Source organism: Polistes canadensis, unplaced genomic scaffold (assembly GCF_001313835.1).
Source record: "Polistes canadensis isolate GaletaPanama2010 unplaced genomic scaffold, ASM131383v1 scaffold_49, whole genome shotgun sequence".
Lineage (NCBI taxonomy): Eukaryota > Metazoa > Arthropoda > Insecta > Hymenoptera > Vespidae > Polistes > Polistes canadensis.
Genome location: NW_014569596.1, coordinates 538,220 through 553,564, shown reverse-complemented (window position 1 = coordinate 553,564; position 15,345 = coordinate 538,220). Strand labels below are relative to the sequence as shown.

General features: G+C 31.2%; 1 protein-coding gene across 1 annotated transcript; it reads right to left on the bottom strand.

Moving 5' to 3' along the window:
* Positions 1-6,355: 6,355 nt before the first annotated feature.
* On the bottom strand, positions 6,356-11,818 carry LOC106785384 (acetylcholine receptor subunit beta-like 1). The gene is made up of 5 exons (XM_014745794.1): positions 11,241-11,818; positions 10,986-11,122; positions 10,659-10,813; positions 9,535-10,582; positions 6,356-9,427 (listed from the first exon to the last, which is right to left on the bottom strand). Exons 1-5 carry the CDS (start codon positions 11,296-11,298, stop codon positions 9,263-9,265), a joined length of 1,563 nt encoding a protein of 520 aa, XP_014601280.1. The 5' UTR covers positions 11,299-11,818; the 3' UTR covers positions 6,356-9,262.
* Between the last annotated feature and the right edge of the window lie 3,527 nt (positions 11,819-15,345).

The following is a 15,345-nucleotide window of genomic DNA, read 5'->3' as shown; positions in this document are numbered from 1 at the left end:
CGAAATAATTTTGAAGATGAAGCAAGAAAATCGGCGATAAAATTGCATTTTTTTGTGCCGACTCGGAAAATATATACGAATGGAATATTTATCATCTCGTTCGACATATGTATAAACAATATAAAATGAGCAAAATAAAGATCTAAAAAAATAGAGAGAGAGAGAGAGAGAGAGAGAGAGAGAGAGAGAGAGAGAGAGAGAGAAAGAATTCTTCAAAAAGAAAAATCTTTATTCCACGTGAATCGTCGGCTATTTATATATATATACATATATGTAGGTACATACACATACATATATGATAAAGTATATCAAATAAAAAATAATTGTTCGATTTCGATAATATTTGAAGGACAGGGAATTAGGATAGAACAAATCGTTTCCACTTTCTCGAACCGTACGGCAAATTTGTCATTTTAATGGGAATCGCACTGAAGTTAAACGCCGAACATTTTCCATAGATATTTAAGAAAGATAAGGTATCATTAATGAATGAGAGAGACAGAGAGAGGAAGAGGAGGACGAAAGTGTGAATTAATTAGAATGATTAGAGGAAAGAGGAACTGACGGAACTGGAGCCTTTCAAATAAATAAAACAAAGAAAAATAATAACTCAGCCTGTCTTGTCCGATGTTGACACACACGAGTTTGTTATATAAACGATAAACCTTGTAATAATGATAATAATAATAATAATAATTATGAATAATAAAGAATAAATCATAAATCATAAATAATAATATTTAATAATGAATAATAAAAATAATGATAGAACTGGTAATAATATTATTATTACATTTAAACAAAAATAATAATAATAATAATAACGATAATACTAATAATAGTAATATAATGAGGATATTAATAATAATCATAAATAATAATAATAATAATAGTAAGAATAATAATAATAATAATAATTACAATAACGATAACGATAATTATAATAGAATTTAAATGAAGATAAAAAAAGATATTCTCCGGCTGTATAAAGTGTTGAAGTTTTCTTTTTACGGCGTTCAGATACGGTTAACGTGACCTCTATAAAGTATTGTTTTCAAGGTTGAATATAGATAATGGTAAAAAAAGAAGAGGAAATAGAGAAGGGGTCGACACGTTCTAGGGATCGCTAGCATAGCACCACAGATGTTGAGATAGGGTAAAGCGAAATAATGTGTGGATAAAAAAGAGAAAAAAAAACACACATACACACACACGAGAGATTGTCGGGAATAAACGATGCTGTGATCTTTCGAACGTCTCGCCTATCTATCGATCGAGCACGTTTTCGATGCGAGAGAAGCGAAACAAAAATAAGAAAAGAACGAAGGGTTGAGAATGTGAGAATGAAAAAATGGAGAGATAAAATAAGAGGGTGTAACAATCGTTAAAACAAAAAAAAAAAGTGCCCCGTTCGGCTCGCATTCAAAGTGATCGAGATCGAAACGCCTGTTTGAAAATAAACAAAATAAATAAAAAACAAAAAGAAAAACACTAACTTCGAATCTCGACGTGGATCTGATTTTTTTCGCAGATCCTATTTTTGCATCTACGATTCCATAGTAAAACACGAGTACACGATCTTTTTCTTCCTTTTTTTTTTTTTGGAACGGGTGTTTTCGCGATTAAGTCTTATTATCTAATTCGGCACGTAACTATTTGATTAGGGAACGAGACTAAACGTTTAGACGATGACATAGATCTAATATATTGAAGGGGGATCATTGTTAATTGTATATTTTATAATGATTGATTAATCTAATATTTCAAATTGGTCGGATCTATCGTTGAAATAAGATATTATAACTTTATAAAATGTGTTCAACGTGTATAACGTTACGCGTAAGTATTTTTTTGTTTTAAATTTCGAAAAATATTAGAAATATTCTATTGTATATTCGAGTTTGAAATATCGGATACTTTGATCTAAGATTGAAAAAGATCTACAAACAAAGTCTCCATCTAAGAGAATATAAAATTGAAATTGCAAGACATTTTAAAAGTATCGAACTGATAACCGACGTTTCGATCAATCGATCGCTTTATATCTTATCGTAATAAGGTCTATTGTATTATAGCACGCCAATGTCTTCCGCCATTAGTCTCCAAGTATCGCATTTTACACTAATACGTAAAACTATAAAAAAGAAAAAGTTTCTTTCGCTCGTAAAAAAAAAAAAATGAACGTATACACAAAATGATGATAAATGAAATTTTCCTATCGAAGGAAAATCGATTTGTTGGGTAACGTTAATACGATTGAAAATGTTCCAAGAACTTTTTCTTTCATTGTAAATTGGATCTCTAAATTAATCAATGTAACTAAATTAGAATAAATCGTTAATTTTAATTGGAATTCAATGAATCGATTTGAAACTTTGTAGAAAACGAACATTCGTGATATTATCGATCATTCGAATAAAAGATATAAATTCAATCTATAATCGATTATCTTTGTAAGCTCGAACGACGAAAGAAATTTCATTGTATTTAAGCTTTTAAGAGAAACAGTTAGGCTTTTGAAATATAATTAGAAGAAAAGGCATTAGGTCTGCTCGAAAAAAAAAAGCTCGAATAGATCAGCCGAGACGTTTGAAGGATTTACCAGCGATTTTCCATTCTTAATCGACCGTTCTTTATACATACATAAATATAAATATAAATACATACGTACATATATTATATATATATATATGAAAGAAAATTATATAGAGAGATATATTATATTATACAGGATGAATAAATTACGATCGATGAAAATGCGCTAATGCAGTGCGGAAAAGTGTGCGAATATTATCAATTAATTGGCATTAGCGAATATATTCGATATTTATTCTCATTCTTTACAGTACTTTCCATCACAATTTTGTGCTGTCGTGTAATATTATGGGACGATATTTTTAATACTTATTTCGCATGCGAAAGTCCATTGTGATAGTACTGTGATCGAGTAAACGTGAGAATGTAATTTTTTTAAAAGACACGATGGAAAGTATTACGAAAAATAATTAGAAAACATATCGGTGTCGTTGAATAAATTTAAAAACGATTCGTAATTATGAACGAAGAAGTCTAGAAACAACAAAAATATAGAAGAAATATGTAATTGGTAATTATTTCACGTTTAATTTTAATAGACAAATTCTAATCGAGGGAAAAAACATCATCGATGATTAATTATCGCGATTTTCAACGCACTTTTAACCGATGATGTAATTTCTAACAGCCTGTATAAATGAAAATAATAAAAAATCGTAAACGAATGGTAAACGACGTTAAAGATCGATGCTCGTATTTGAGTTGGGAAAAAGAAAATAAAACGGGGAAGGAAAATGTTTGAAATAAGATAGTGCAAAGTGCAACCGTTCATCATCCATCGTGTCTCGTTATCGAAGATCGATCGATTATAATTATCCACGTATAGTTTTTATCGATCGTCCCTTATCGAAATGATAACGAAAACGACAATCCGTTTTCGAAATTTTCTCAATTGATAAATTTCGACTAATCGCAAAATGATTGTTAAAATATCTTATATAATTAAAATAATAATACATAAAGCTAATCAAATGATCAATGCCAAAACGGTCGATTTATTAACGAGAAGAAGAAGAAGAAAAAAAAACAAAAACAAAAATATAACAAAAAGAAAAATACGCGCGCGCGTGCTTTTAACGAGCAGCGAGTATAATTAGAATTTAACCGATTAGATGAGACGCGAGTTTTCAAGTGCCAAATCTTTATAGCTTATTTCAAAACGAATGCGCGAAATCGCATAGAAAACGTTAACTAGCCAAAACGCGAGAAGATAAGAAAAGAAGATTGTTCGAGAATTGTGTTGTTTCTACAGACGAAAAGACGAAAGGAAAACGCACGGCCGTTGTTTTTTGCTTTTTTGTCTTTTTTTCTTTTTTCATATAGAAAATAAAAATCGGAAATATTAATTGATATTTTTTGTTTTTTTTTTTTTTTTTTTTTATATCTTTCACGTTTATTAATTCAGTATTACGACTGAATAATATTTATTTCCACATTTTTCTGTCTACTGTCGTTTGTATTTTCCGTCTACTATATTTCATGCGCGATTAATAAAATCATCGATAATAATAATTAATAATTAGCGTCGTACTCGATCCGTTCATTTGTAGCGCGACCAAAAAAAGAACGGAATATTTTCTTGTCAGCCTCGAATTACTCTTTGCTCGCAATACGAAATTCCGTGTCAGTCCTCTTATTTCTTAAGATAAAACCGCGATCGGGAAAAGATTCTGGCCTCGATGAAGAAACATGTATACAAAAAAAAAAAAAAAAAAAAAATAAAAAATAAAAAAGAAAATAATTCGCGTAATAAAAAAGGATAACAATGGAACGAACGAAAGAACGAACGAACGAACGAACGAACGAACGAATGAACGTACGAAAGAACGAACGAACGAACGAACGAATAAACATGTCACAGCCATAAATTGAATTTAAAACGATTTTTACAAAAAAAAAAGACAGTTATTTGTAAATGAAAAGCGGTACTTAAAACGGTAAAAGAAGTTAAAAACAAAAAAAAAAAAGGGAAAAAAAGATATAAAAAAAAACACGAAGCAGACAAATTGTAATCATATTTTCAACAGGCAATTCTTGTTCCTTTCGTTTTTTGAACTATCACGCTAGCTCACACACACACACTACGTGCAAATTGTGGAAACTCCGTTATCCAGCGAAACGTAATCTGATCTATTTAAATAAGTGATATAAAAAAAATAATCGAATGTGTATTCACAAACGATAGAATCAAAGTTGAAATGTATAGTGGAAAAACATGATGTGACGAGTATGAAAAGAAGAAACGATAACGTGAGAATAATCGCAAAATTTAATGAAAACTAGAATGATTAAACGTGTACCATTAAACATAATCTATACATATTTAAACTATTGAATGCTAAAGGTCATATTCGTATAAACCAAAAAAAATTAATAATCAATTAACTGAATATTAAAGCTAGCCTGTAATCAATAGAGACGTAGTTAATACTTTGACAGTAATTATAGGGGCGATTCAAGGTAGATTTGTTAGAAGTTAGGGTCAACTTTATCGAAATCACTTTCTCTCTAAAGTAACGAAAAAAAAAAAAGAAAAAAAAAACCTAATTATCTTAAACTAACCTATGAATTTTAAAAGAAAGAAGTGCTGAAAAAATATACACCTACACTCTTACACATACATACACACACACACACACGCACACAACATAAATTGACATACACACACACGAAGACACGAGACTATTAAAGAGACCGATTATATATTGACACAATCTATCTCTTCTTATACCTAATAACATTATTCCCCTATATACTTTAAAGAAAAAGATCGTCTCCTATATTGTCCACCTTTACATCAATCGTCGAAGCGTTTACAAATGATGCCGCAAGTGTAATCATTTAATAATGAAAAAAAAAAAAAATGAAAAAAAAAAAAAAAAAAAACAGCAAATAATGATAAAAATAAACCAAATATCGGCGTATCCCGAGAATTCTAGTGGAGGAAGAACGCCAAAATTAGTTAGTTTCAAATGAATGAGAAAAGAAGGAAAAGATAACAAAAATACGAATGACTATTAACTACTACTACTATTACTACTACTACTACTACTACTACTAATACTATTACTACTACTACTACTACTACTACTACTACCACTACTACTATTACTACCATCACTACTTTTTTCCCGTTTGGACCCTGGTGGGATGATGCGATTGAACTGACTCACCCCGATCTCACTTGACTTTTAATTATGCCTCGACAATAGCCTGGTCTAACAATAGTAAATTCATATTAAGGAAGACAAACAAGAGTAATGAAAAACATTTGTTATATTTCTATACTGGGCTCTTTTTCGAGGCAGAAAAAAAACGTTGATCGATATGAGAATCCCTGTTAACTGGTGAGCACATAATCGCCGCATTGTAATATTATTACCATTATTACGTTATTATGAAATTGTTGAAATAAATGAAATGAAAATAAACGTCTTCCATTTCCTTCTTTTTTTAATTTCTTTCGGGTAACACACGATTCGACGTCTGTTCCAATTTTATTCAAAATATGAGATAGGCTATTAAAAAGTAATATTTAAATATATTCAAATATACGAATTTATAGAAGATTACAATAAAATTATATAATTTGAAATATATATATATATTTTATGAGTGAAATAACTTTGAAACGTTCGAAAAGATCGAAAGAAAAAAAAAAATTGTATACATATATTTATATATAAAAAAAAAAAAAAAATGATAAGATTCGATTAAATTGATGCGACTTTATTTTCTCGTAAAAAGAACTATCGGTTGGTTCCTTAATCGAATAACATCTTTATTAACTAACAAATTAATTTAATTTAGATACGGTCATAATATACATAATGCATAATAAAGTACAAATCTTCGGTTTAACAGTTTTCCCGCTTAGACGTAACGTAAACTAATATACATTCGATAATACGATCATCTTTTTCTCTATTAGATAAAAGAAATTCATTTTTGCGCAGGTATAAGTCAGGTTCATCTTATTACACATAGCACACTTTCATACTTTATCTTTCATTTAATTATTTACCTAACAACAAACACGTTTAAACCACTAGGAATTGTGCCAGTGTTCGTCAAACGTTCAAGATCTAACATACTCATAAATTCAACCAAACGAGGTACCTCCTTTTAAAAGAAAATTATTCCCGTTTTTGTTTTTTTTTTTTTATTTTAATTTGTTTCATATATATATATGTATATAATATCGTCGGCAGAAACTGGTTTCGATTAATTATTTTAAATGGAAAAAAAGAAAATGCATTTAAGAAGAACACACAAAATAAAAAGGACTCGTCTCCTTCGAGTATAAACATCGAAAGGAAGGAAAGAAAAATCGGCAGATAGCACAAACCCTAGTCAGTTTATATATCTGATGTCTACATTCTAATTATTGTATTTCTTTGAGGAAGACGCATGGCATACTATCCAAGATGAATCGAAGCTCTAACGATTAATCATTCTCGTATAACAAGTTCTTTACTTATCCTATTTAAATATAGGATATACATGATTTTATTGATAATCATTGAAATCTTTTTTCTTTTCTTTTCTTTTTTTTTTTCTTTTTGTTTTTATATATATAAAAAGAGCTTGTTAGAAATAATTCGATCGTTAAAGTATCGACGCGATATACGCTAATCGTAGGTAGGGAAGATTTTCGATAACTTCCGAAGATTTTCAAACGAATTCAATTCGTAATCCAATATAATAGTATCATATTATATATCCTATATGTGATTCACATGCCGAATAATTATTTTCATTATATTATAACCTCTGATTGATCGACAATAGAGACTGTATGGCATTTACAATGGGATTACACGAGGTATGGCTCGTTAATGGTTTTTATAAGCACAAAATTAACGATCACATTCGCTAATAATTTTTCGTTTCTGCGAATCAAACTAAACATTATCTATATTTACAAACGGTACTTTTATTTATTTATTTATTTATTTATTTTTCATCAACTCGACTCTTTTTCATTTATCTATAATCGATAACGATGGGATAAATCTCGAGGCACCAGAGAGGCTATAACAAATCCGATAAAATTAACGACTTGAACATTACTTTTTTCTTCAATCTTTCTTCCATTTTTTTTTTTCATTATTTCTTCCTTTCATTCTTTCTTTCTTTACGAGGGACAAATGTTCTATTAGAGAAAACATGACCGTTTAACAATCTTCTGTACAATATGGATGCAATTATTACGGTTTATATGTACGATTAGTAAATGTCTGTACGAATACGTACGATATTCTAACAACGAATAAAAGTACGCAGGGCCGTGGACATTGTGCTTCTAATGTGCGCGTTAATAAAGCTATTTAGTATGATCTCTCTCTTTCTTTCTCTCTCTCTCTCTCTCTCTCTCTCTCTCGATTAGGACAAACTCTCATAATCGATTAATAATACAATTAATCTCTCTCTTTTCCGTCATTCACGATTTTCTTTCTATTTTTATCAATAATCATGAAACTTATAAAAATCTAATTGTTTTTATTTCTTTTGGCTCGTCGCTTTTATAAAAATCAGTTTCCATCATACGAGAGTTTAAATTAATTGAATAACGTTCCCTCCATTTTTTTCTTTTCTTTCTTTCTTACGATCATTAAATCAAAACAATTAATTTCAACGTAAATACTTGTTGGACATATTTTAGTTAAACAATAGAAAATATATCGTTTAATGTTAAAAATTATGTTATATGAAATTTTGATAATATATTATATGTATAATACTTTAAAATCAAATATTTCGAGAGGATATCAGCAATGAGTTATTCCTTTCACGTGTCCTTTTTAATGATAAAAAACAGACACAATCGAAAAAAGTCATGAGGAAACGTCAAAAAACGTTGTTTGCTTGTTTTCTCTTCAATCGATTATTTCAAATTCGCGCGAAGAAACTTATGAAAGATCAGTAGCATTAAGGAAGACGATAACGGTAGAGGCAACTACGATAATTCTAACGATATTTTCTATATCTCGTTGAAAAGTTTCGTTCTTCATGACCGAACATATTGTATTTTACTTCTCAATCCATGATCAACGAATATCTAAGATGATAATCGTTAATAATTATTTATTTAAAATCTTCAAAATGTTTTAAAAGAAAGAAAAAAAGCAATACAGATTCTTAAGCCTCTATTCATTTCCTTGTATTATCGTTAGAATAATTAGTTTAAAGAAACAAGCTATCGTTCGATTGAAAAATCGCGAATATAATATTGCCGTTTCGTTTATAATAAGACTTTTCTTTTCTTTTTTGTTTTGTATCTCTGGGCAGTTACACAGGCTCTGTTATTTTTCTTTATTCGTAGAAAAAAAAAAAAGAAAAGAGAAAAGAAAACGAGAAAAAATTGTCGAATTAAATTGTTTGAACCTCGTCAAGAAAAAATAATCAATAATGATGATGATGATTCTGTGTTACGAGTTGGTATGGGTTATTTTACGCGAAAATTAAGCGAACGATCGTTAAATGATGATGAATATTCTTATGTTCCTAGAATAATAATTCGATGGAAAACATCTTCATTGGAAGTAAAAAATACGCGTTGTTGTAAATATAAAAAAAAAAATAAGAAAAGAATTTTCTTCTCTTAGTCGATGATTGTGTATCAGCGAACGAAAAAAAAAGATATATGACAGGATACATAATGCGATTATTTGCCGCGATATATTTCTATGATATGATCCTGGTCCACGTACTCGAAAATGTGAGGTGCGTCCATTAGGATCCCTATGGTACCAGCTGTGGTGACTATGAAGAAGGTGTAAAGCTGTAATCGATCTATCACCATCGCAACGTATTTCCAATCTTCTCTTGTCTAAAAGAAAAACAAAAAAAAAAAAGAGAAAAAAAGAGAGAAATATTTGAATATAATAAAATAGGATAAATCAGAAAATAAGAATAGAAGAAAAATAATGAACTCACTTGTATATAGAGATCTTCGTTTCTAAGATGTTCAGCTATAAATTCAACTGCCTCCGTAGCTTTGCTAGCTTCTGGACTGAGAAGAACAGAATCTGAACTTTCGGATCCTCTTCTATCGCCAAGAGCTTCACCAGCACCAGCTGCACTCGAACCACTCGTCGTATGATGAACCTTGCGATTAATCTTGCAATTAGGATGATGCAAATCGGATAACTCCATCACTTCCATCTTACTCTTAGCCAAGGAAGATGGCAGATGCTTTGGTAGTTCCGTAGGGCTGCCGGAATAGGTCGAGGCTGGCAATGTTACACTTGGATTTTCCATCATCCATCTGAGACGGGTTTTTTTCGGTCGTCGCATGAAAAGAAACTTAGGCAGATACTTGAGAAATACTTTTCGTATCATTTGCGGCATCCTGTGAGTACGTGGACCACGGAAATTCCAATTTATTATGATCACGGTCACCAGGATACTGACGGTATTCATGATGAAAGTAAATAGAAGATATTTGGCAATCAACGGCAGTACCAAAGACGTGGGTGGTAAGATTTTACTAACAAGTAAAAGAAACACGACCAACGATAAGAGAATACTTATACCGAGTGTCACCTTTTCACCTGCCTCTGCAGGCAAATAGAATACCAAAACGCAAAGGAATGAAATCAAGACGGTAGGCAGGATCAAATTCACCGTGTAGAAAAGGGTCTTTCGTCGTATTATTATGTAGAACGTGATATCCGTTTCGGTTGGTAATTCGCTGGGATAGACATTTAAGTAAGCTGGCACACTGATTATATCCCAGGTACCGCTTTTCCAGTAATCCGAGAGGTCGACGAAACTTTTGTCGTTATAAAGGGCTAAGGATACCTGATCGCCATTGAATGTCCATGATCCAAACTTCATAATACATGTTTGTTGATCGAATGGGAAATAGGTGACGTCGATTGTGCAAGAACTTTGATAAATTGCTGGTGGTACCCAAAGTACCTCACCATTTGGATATATCAAAACGTTACTTTTGTAACGTACTTCGTAATTACCATCGGCACTGAAATTAACATCATTTATAATATATATATATATATATATGTATCGAAACTGTATGTAGATATATTTAGACGTACTTGTTGAACAATACTATATCCGGCTTCCATACTTTGTCAGGCGGTAACCTAAGTACTCCAATACCACCGTAATCCGCTTCATCCCATTGTAATTGATAATCCATCCATACGAATCTCAACCATACATTGGACTTCATGATTTGATTTTTCTCGTTCTAAAGATAATATTTGAACAATTTGTTAGGCGAATGTTTGATCAAGAAATTTCAATACTTACCAATTTGGATCCTTTAAAAAAAAATTCGAGCGAAAAGAAAAGAAAAGGAAAGAAAAAAAAGGAAAATAAAATTGTTTTATTTAAAAAAAAAAAACTAATCAGAGACTCACCACGTTGATGAGCTGTACGAAGGCGAGTCCAAATTTGACGTGTACCTTTTCCGTCATATTTTGCACCGGTCTGATAAGCTTGTTATAGCCTCTAAAAAGATCTCGCACCAATCTTTCCTCATCTTCGGAGCAGAGACCTACGAAAGGGTTAGACGATTCATGTGTGAAAAATTCGAGGGAAGAAAAAAAGGCATATGTAAAGAAATATAAGTAGTATCCAATTAATCGTGAATCATTGAGTTTCGTCGCGCTTACCGATGCAGAGTATCGACGATATTAGGATGAATCGTGAAAATCTCAAAAAAATATACATTTTTGGGCGGCGTTGTCGAGGTCCCACCCGTAAACTCGTGCGCTTAACGTCAGACCGGGACACAGATCAATATGAGAGCGCAGACGCTAGCCAATAAGTGCATTTCCTTTCTTGCCGTCTCTGTTGACGTTCGAACATTTCGCTAAGATCTCGTCTGAATGATCACAACAGATTTCTACCGTTGATTTCGATCTTCACGAATTCGAGAATGCGGGAAGGGATGACGGTGGAGGAGGTGGTGGTAGTGGTGGTGGTGGTGGTGTCTGAAGAGGATGACCTAATGATACTGGAAAAGGTGAAAGTAGAAATAGATGACAAATAAAAAGAGATAGAAGAAGAGGTGAAAGAGGAAAATGCGTTGATCACGTATAACGCACGCATCGAAAAACTTTAGTGCAGAAGTGAGATGAACGTTCGTAACTTGGACTGACCTCTCCCTACGATTCGCACCCCACCGTGGTAATCGAAGGGTGCAAGGCTGGTAACCTTCGTACATGGATGCGGGTGATCTCGCAAGCTAGCGCGCTGATACGTCCCTCTGTCGGTGCTGTTTTATCGAACAATTCTGGACAAGTTTTATAAGCGTTGGTAGTATCTTTCTAGATTGGCGACTCTTTCTCTCTCTTATACTTTCTATAATATATATAGATTAAATATTATAATATGTAACTATTGCATTTATATTTTTATTTTTTTCCAGTTAAATTAGTTTACAATGTGGCTATCTTTTACCACAAATTACATTATTTATCCATTTCGTTGATTTTTATTAATCGATGTATCCTTCTTTTTCCTTATTCAGAAAGATGTTCTGAAAATGTATATTTTGAAATAAATATAGATACAAATCTATCTTCAATGGCAAACTGAAAGATTTGAGAGAAAGTAAAAATGTTCATTCAATTAGAAATCGAAAGAAGTATTAAATCATTTGAAATTTTTTTCTTTTCTTAAGATTTTCTTAAGATTTTCATCACATGAACCAAGTCGTTAAGTAACGGATATAACTTTCCTTGGACAAGTTATTTGATCGTACGAGTGTCCCTGAAACTTCACCTTTCGGCAGAGTCCACCCTTCCAACTAATTACCGTGAAATTTCCTTCGTTCCATGTTTCGTGTAGACCTTTAACCTATGCAGTTTGAAACTTGCTTACACACTGGAAGCTGCAACAAACTTGTAATTATGAGATATTTCGAAACGCTTCCTCTAACTTTACTACAACGTATCCGTACCTGACTATACCCTGATTGCATAACGATATACATATTATTACAAATAATTAAATATCTATCACGATACTTCGATATCAATTATTTTTATTTCAATCATCGATATTATACACCTTGTGGTGGTTACCATTGAGGCGTTATTTTTACGAACGATCGAACGTTCGAATTAAATCAGGATTATTAATTAATTTATCATCATTAAAAATCTATACGATACATCAAACACATCTAATATTTTCGTAAAGTTATATATATATATATATATATATATTGTACATATATATATATATGAACAATTCCATTTTTGTTAATAATCTTATCTTTTGACTTTTCCTTTTATAGGTTCCAGTTTCTTCTCAACTAACACCTTCTTACACTTATTCAATACTACCAGAAAGGTCGAGTCTTTTTATCGTGTCTTTGGAGTGAACACAGCACACAATTTTTTTCACTTTTATTTTTCCAGACGAGCTACCTGTCCATGTTACTAATCGTTTTCATGTTGCTTGACTTTAGTGATGGACCAAGAACTAGCAATCCAACGCGATTAGACCGTTAATTATATATTTTTATTAATATATAATAATATAATATAACAGTTCAAAAAAAGAAATAAATTAACCGATACGTAAGAATATTCATTAATCTTCAAATTGATCATAGCTTGACGTTTTAAACGAAGAATTTATTCTCGTCCTAACAAATTAAAATTTTTTAAAGGCCTCGATAGTTATTCGAAATTCGTACATTTCCATTAGATAAAAGGAACAAATTTAAGGGATCTATTAGGGGTGGAATAAAATCTGAGTAAAAAAAATTTAAAAAAAAAAAAATACAAAAAAGAAAAAGATAAGTAGGACGATTGGGGCCATTAAAAAAAAATATCAAACTAAACGTTTACTTTCGATCGAAGTCGTACTTACGACCTAAAACTGTTATCTTTCACGGCATTCATAGAATTTTTCCTAAATTGAATTTTAAATTTACTGTCATTTACATTTCTATTAGCTCGTTACTCATGCATTACTTTTTTATCGGAATACTAGCACCAACTAAACGATTGTGCAACGCCTTTGGCAATCTCTTCGATTGAATTTTCCCTGGAACAATGGATATCATCGAAAGCGAATCCGTCATTATTTGAACGTGCCATTGTTTCATTAAAATCTCCTACCTTCTTCGAGGATCGTATTATTAAAAGAAGAATATCGTGTCGTTGAAAGATCAAAGGTTTAGAGATCGAAAGTTAGGTGATATATCTGTTTCTCTCTCACTCTCTCTCTCTCTTTCATTATAAATAATTAAATACTTTGGTAAAATTTAATTCATTACGAAATAATAAAAGAACTTAAAGAGTTTTTCTATACGGATGAGAAAGTTTACTTATGGTTATAATATTTATCATTAAATCGTCACGATTAAAATTATGCCGATCCGTGTAAAATGGTAAAACATCGAAACAAGTTTCGTCCTGTGTTAGCAGCCAAAATTATGTCAAACAATCAATTTGCGGTATGCGACCACAAAGCTATAATGCGACATATGTGTCGTTGAATATTACGGCACAAACATGCGTCGTTGTATAATCAAAACGACGATGACAGAATGCCGGTGTGACAACGTGATCTATGTATGCCATGTAAATGCGAGTTCATATTTTCAATAAAAAAAAAAAAAAAAAAAAAAGTCAATAAGATTAAAAGTGGAAAAAGGAGAGAAAGGAAGAGTTATTTATACGATGCGTCGTTATGTTGAAACCAGTGTATGATTTGCAAATAANGAGAGAAAGGAAGAGTTATTTATACGATGCGTCGTTATGTTGAAACCAGTGTATGATTTGCAAATAATTGTCTATTGTTTATTTGACGATTCATTATTTTCCTTTTAACGATATATCGTATTATCCATAAAATTAACTATATAAATAACGAGTAATGCATGTGTATTTCTCGATCGATGAAGTAAATAATACATAAATCGACATAGAAATGCTGGGCACTTCAAATAGATTATTTGAAAGGAGTAGCATGTTATTTCGTTGATAAATGATCGTATGAACGGTTATGCTAATTATGATTCGACGGTAATAACCGTGCAATTCTCACAAAATTGCAGAGATAATCGATCATTCCTGGTAACCACATCAAACCAAGTTTCGAACAAAGTGAACTATTCGTTAATTCATTTTTTGTAATAAATTGAGCAATTAGAAAATTATTGAAAATTTAGAAAAATTCGAATTCGACTACATTGAAATTATTTCAGTCACAAATTCGATCCCTAATTTCGATGAAATGTTTATTCATAGAATATGTGCATGCCAATGTTTCGAGTTAGATAAATAGTGCGTTTCACGAGTAATATAGTTTCGCTTATCTCCTTCCACAGTTCCCATTTGGCTTCGTTACAAGATGCTTGTGTATGAACCCTGTTAGGGACGTTTGCTGACCGAGACACTATCATGTCTCTGCTTTTACCCTTTTAATAATTATTTATTTCATTATTTTTCGTATTTTCAAAATACAATTTATATTTCATTAGAATTATTCTAACAATAATATTATTAGAAAGAAAAATTTTTTCTAGCAATTTATTTAATCAAAATCCTCTATAGAATTAAGCATATTATTAGTAATTAATTAAAGGAATGGTAATTGCAAGAATCGAAAGAGGAACAATTAAACTAATGCTATTGAATATGTTATACAATTGCGAAGAGATGCTTTCTAATATTACTCCATACTAATACATTTGCGAGCTAATAGTATAGTATTCCCGAAACTCTCTTTGAATCTCCAATATAACTCTTCAATCAG

Bases quoted from the DNA above. Each gene is read 5' to 3' on its own strand.
- LOC106785384 (XM_014745794.1), bottom strand. From the start codon at position 11,298: ATGTATATTTTTTTGAGATTTTCACGATTCATCCTAATATCGTCGATA. The intron at 11,123-11,240 runs GTAAGCGCGACG...ACCCTTTCGTAG, and splicing joins ATCGTCGATACTCTGCATCG to GTCTCTGCTCCGAAGATGAG. The intron at 9,428-9,534 runs GTGAGTTCATTA...TTTTTCTTTTAG, and splicing joins ACGAAGATCTCTATATACAA to ACAAGAGAAGATTGGAAATA.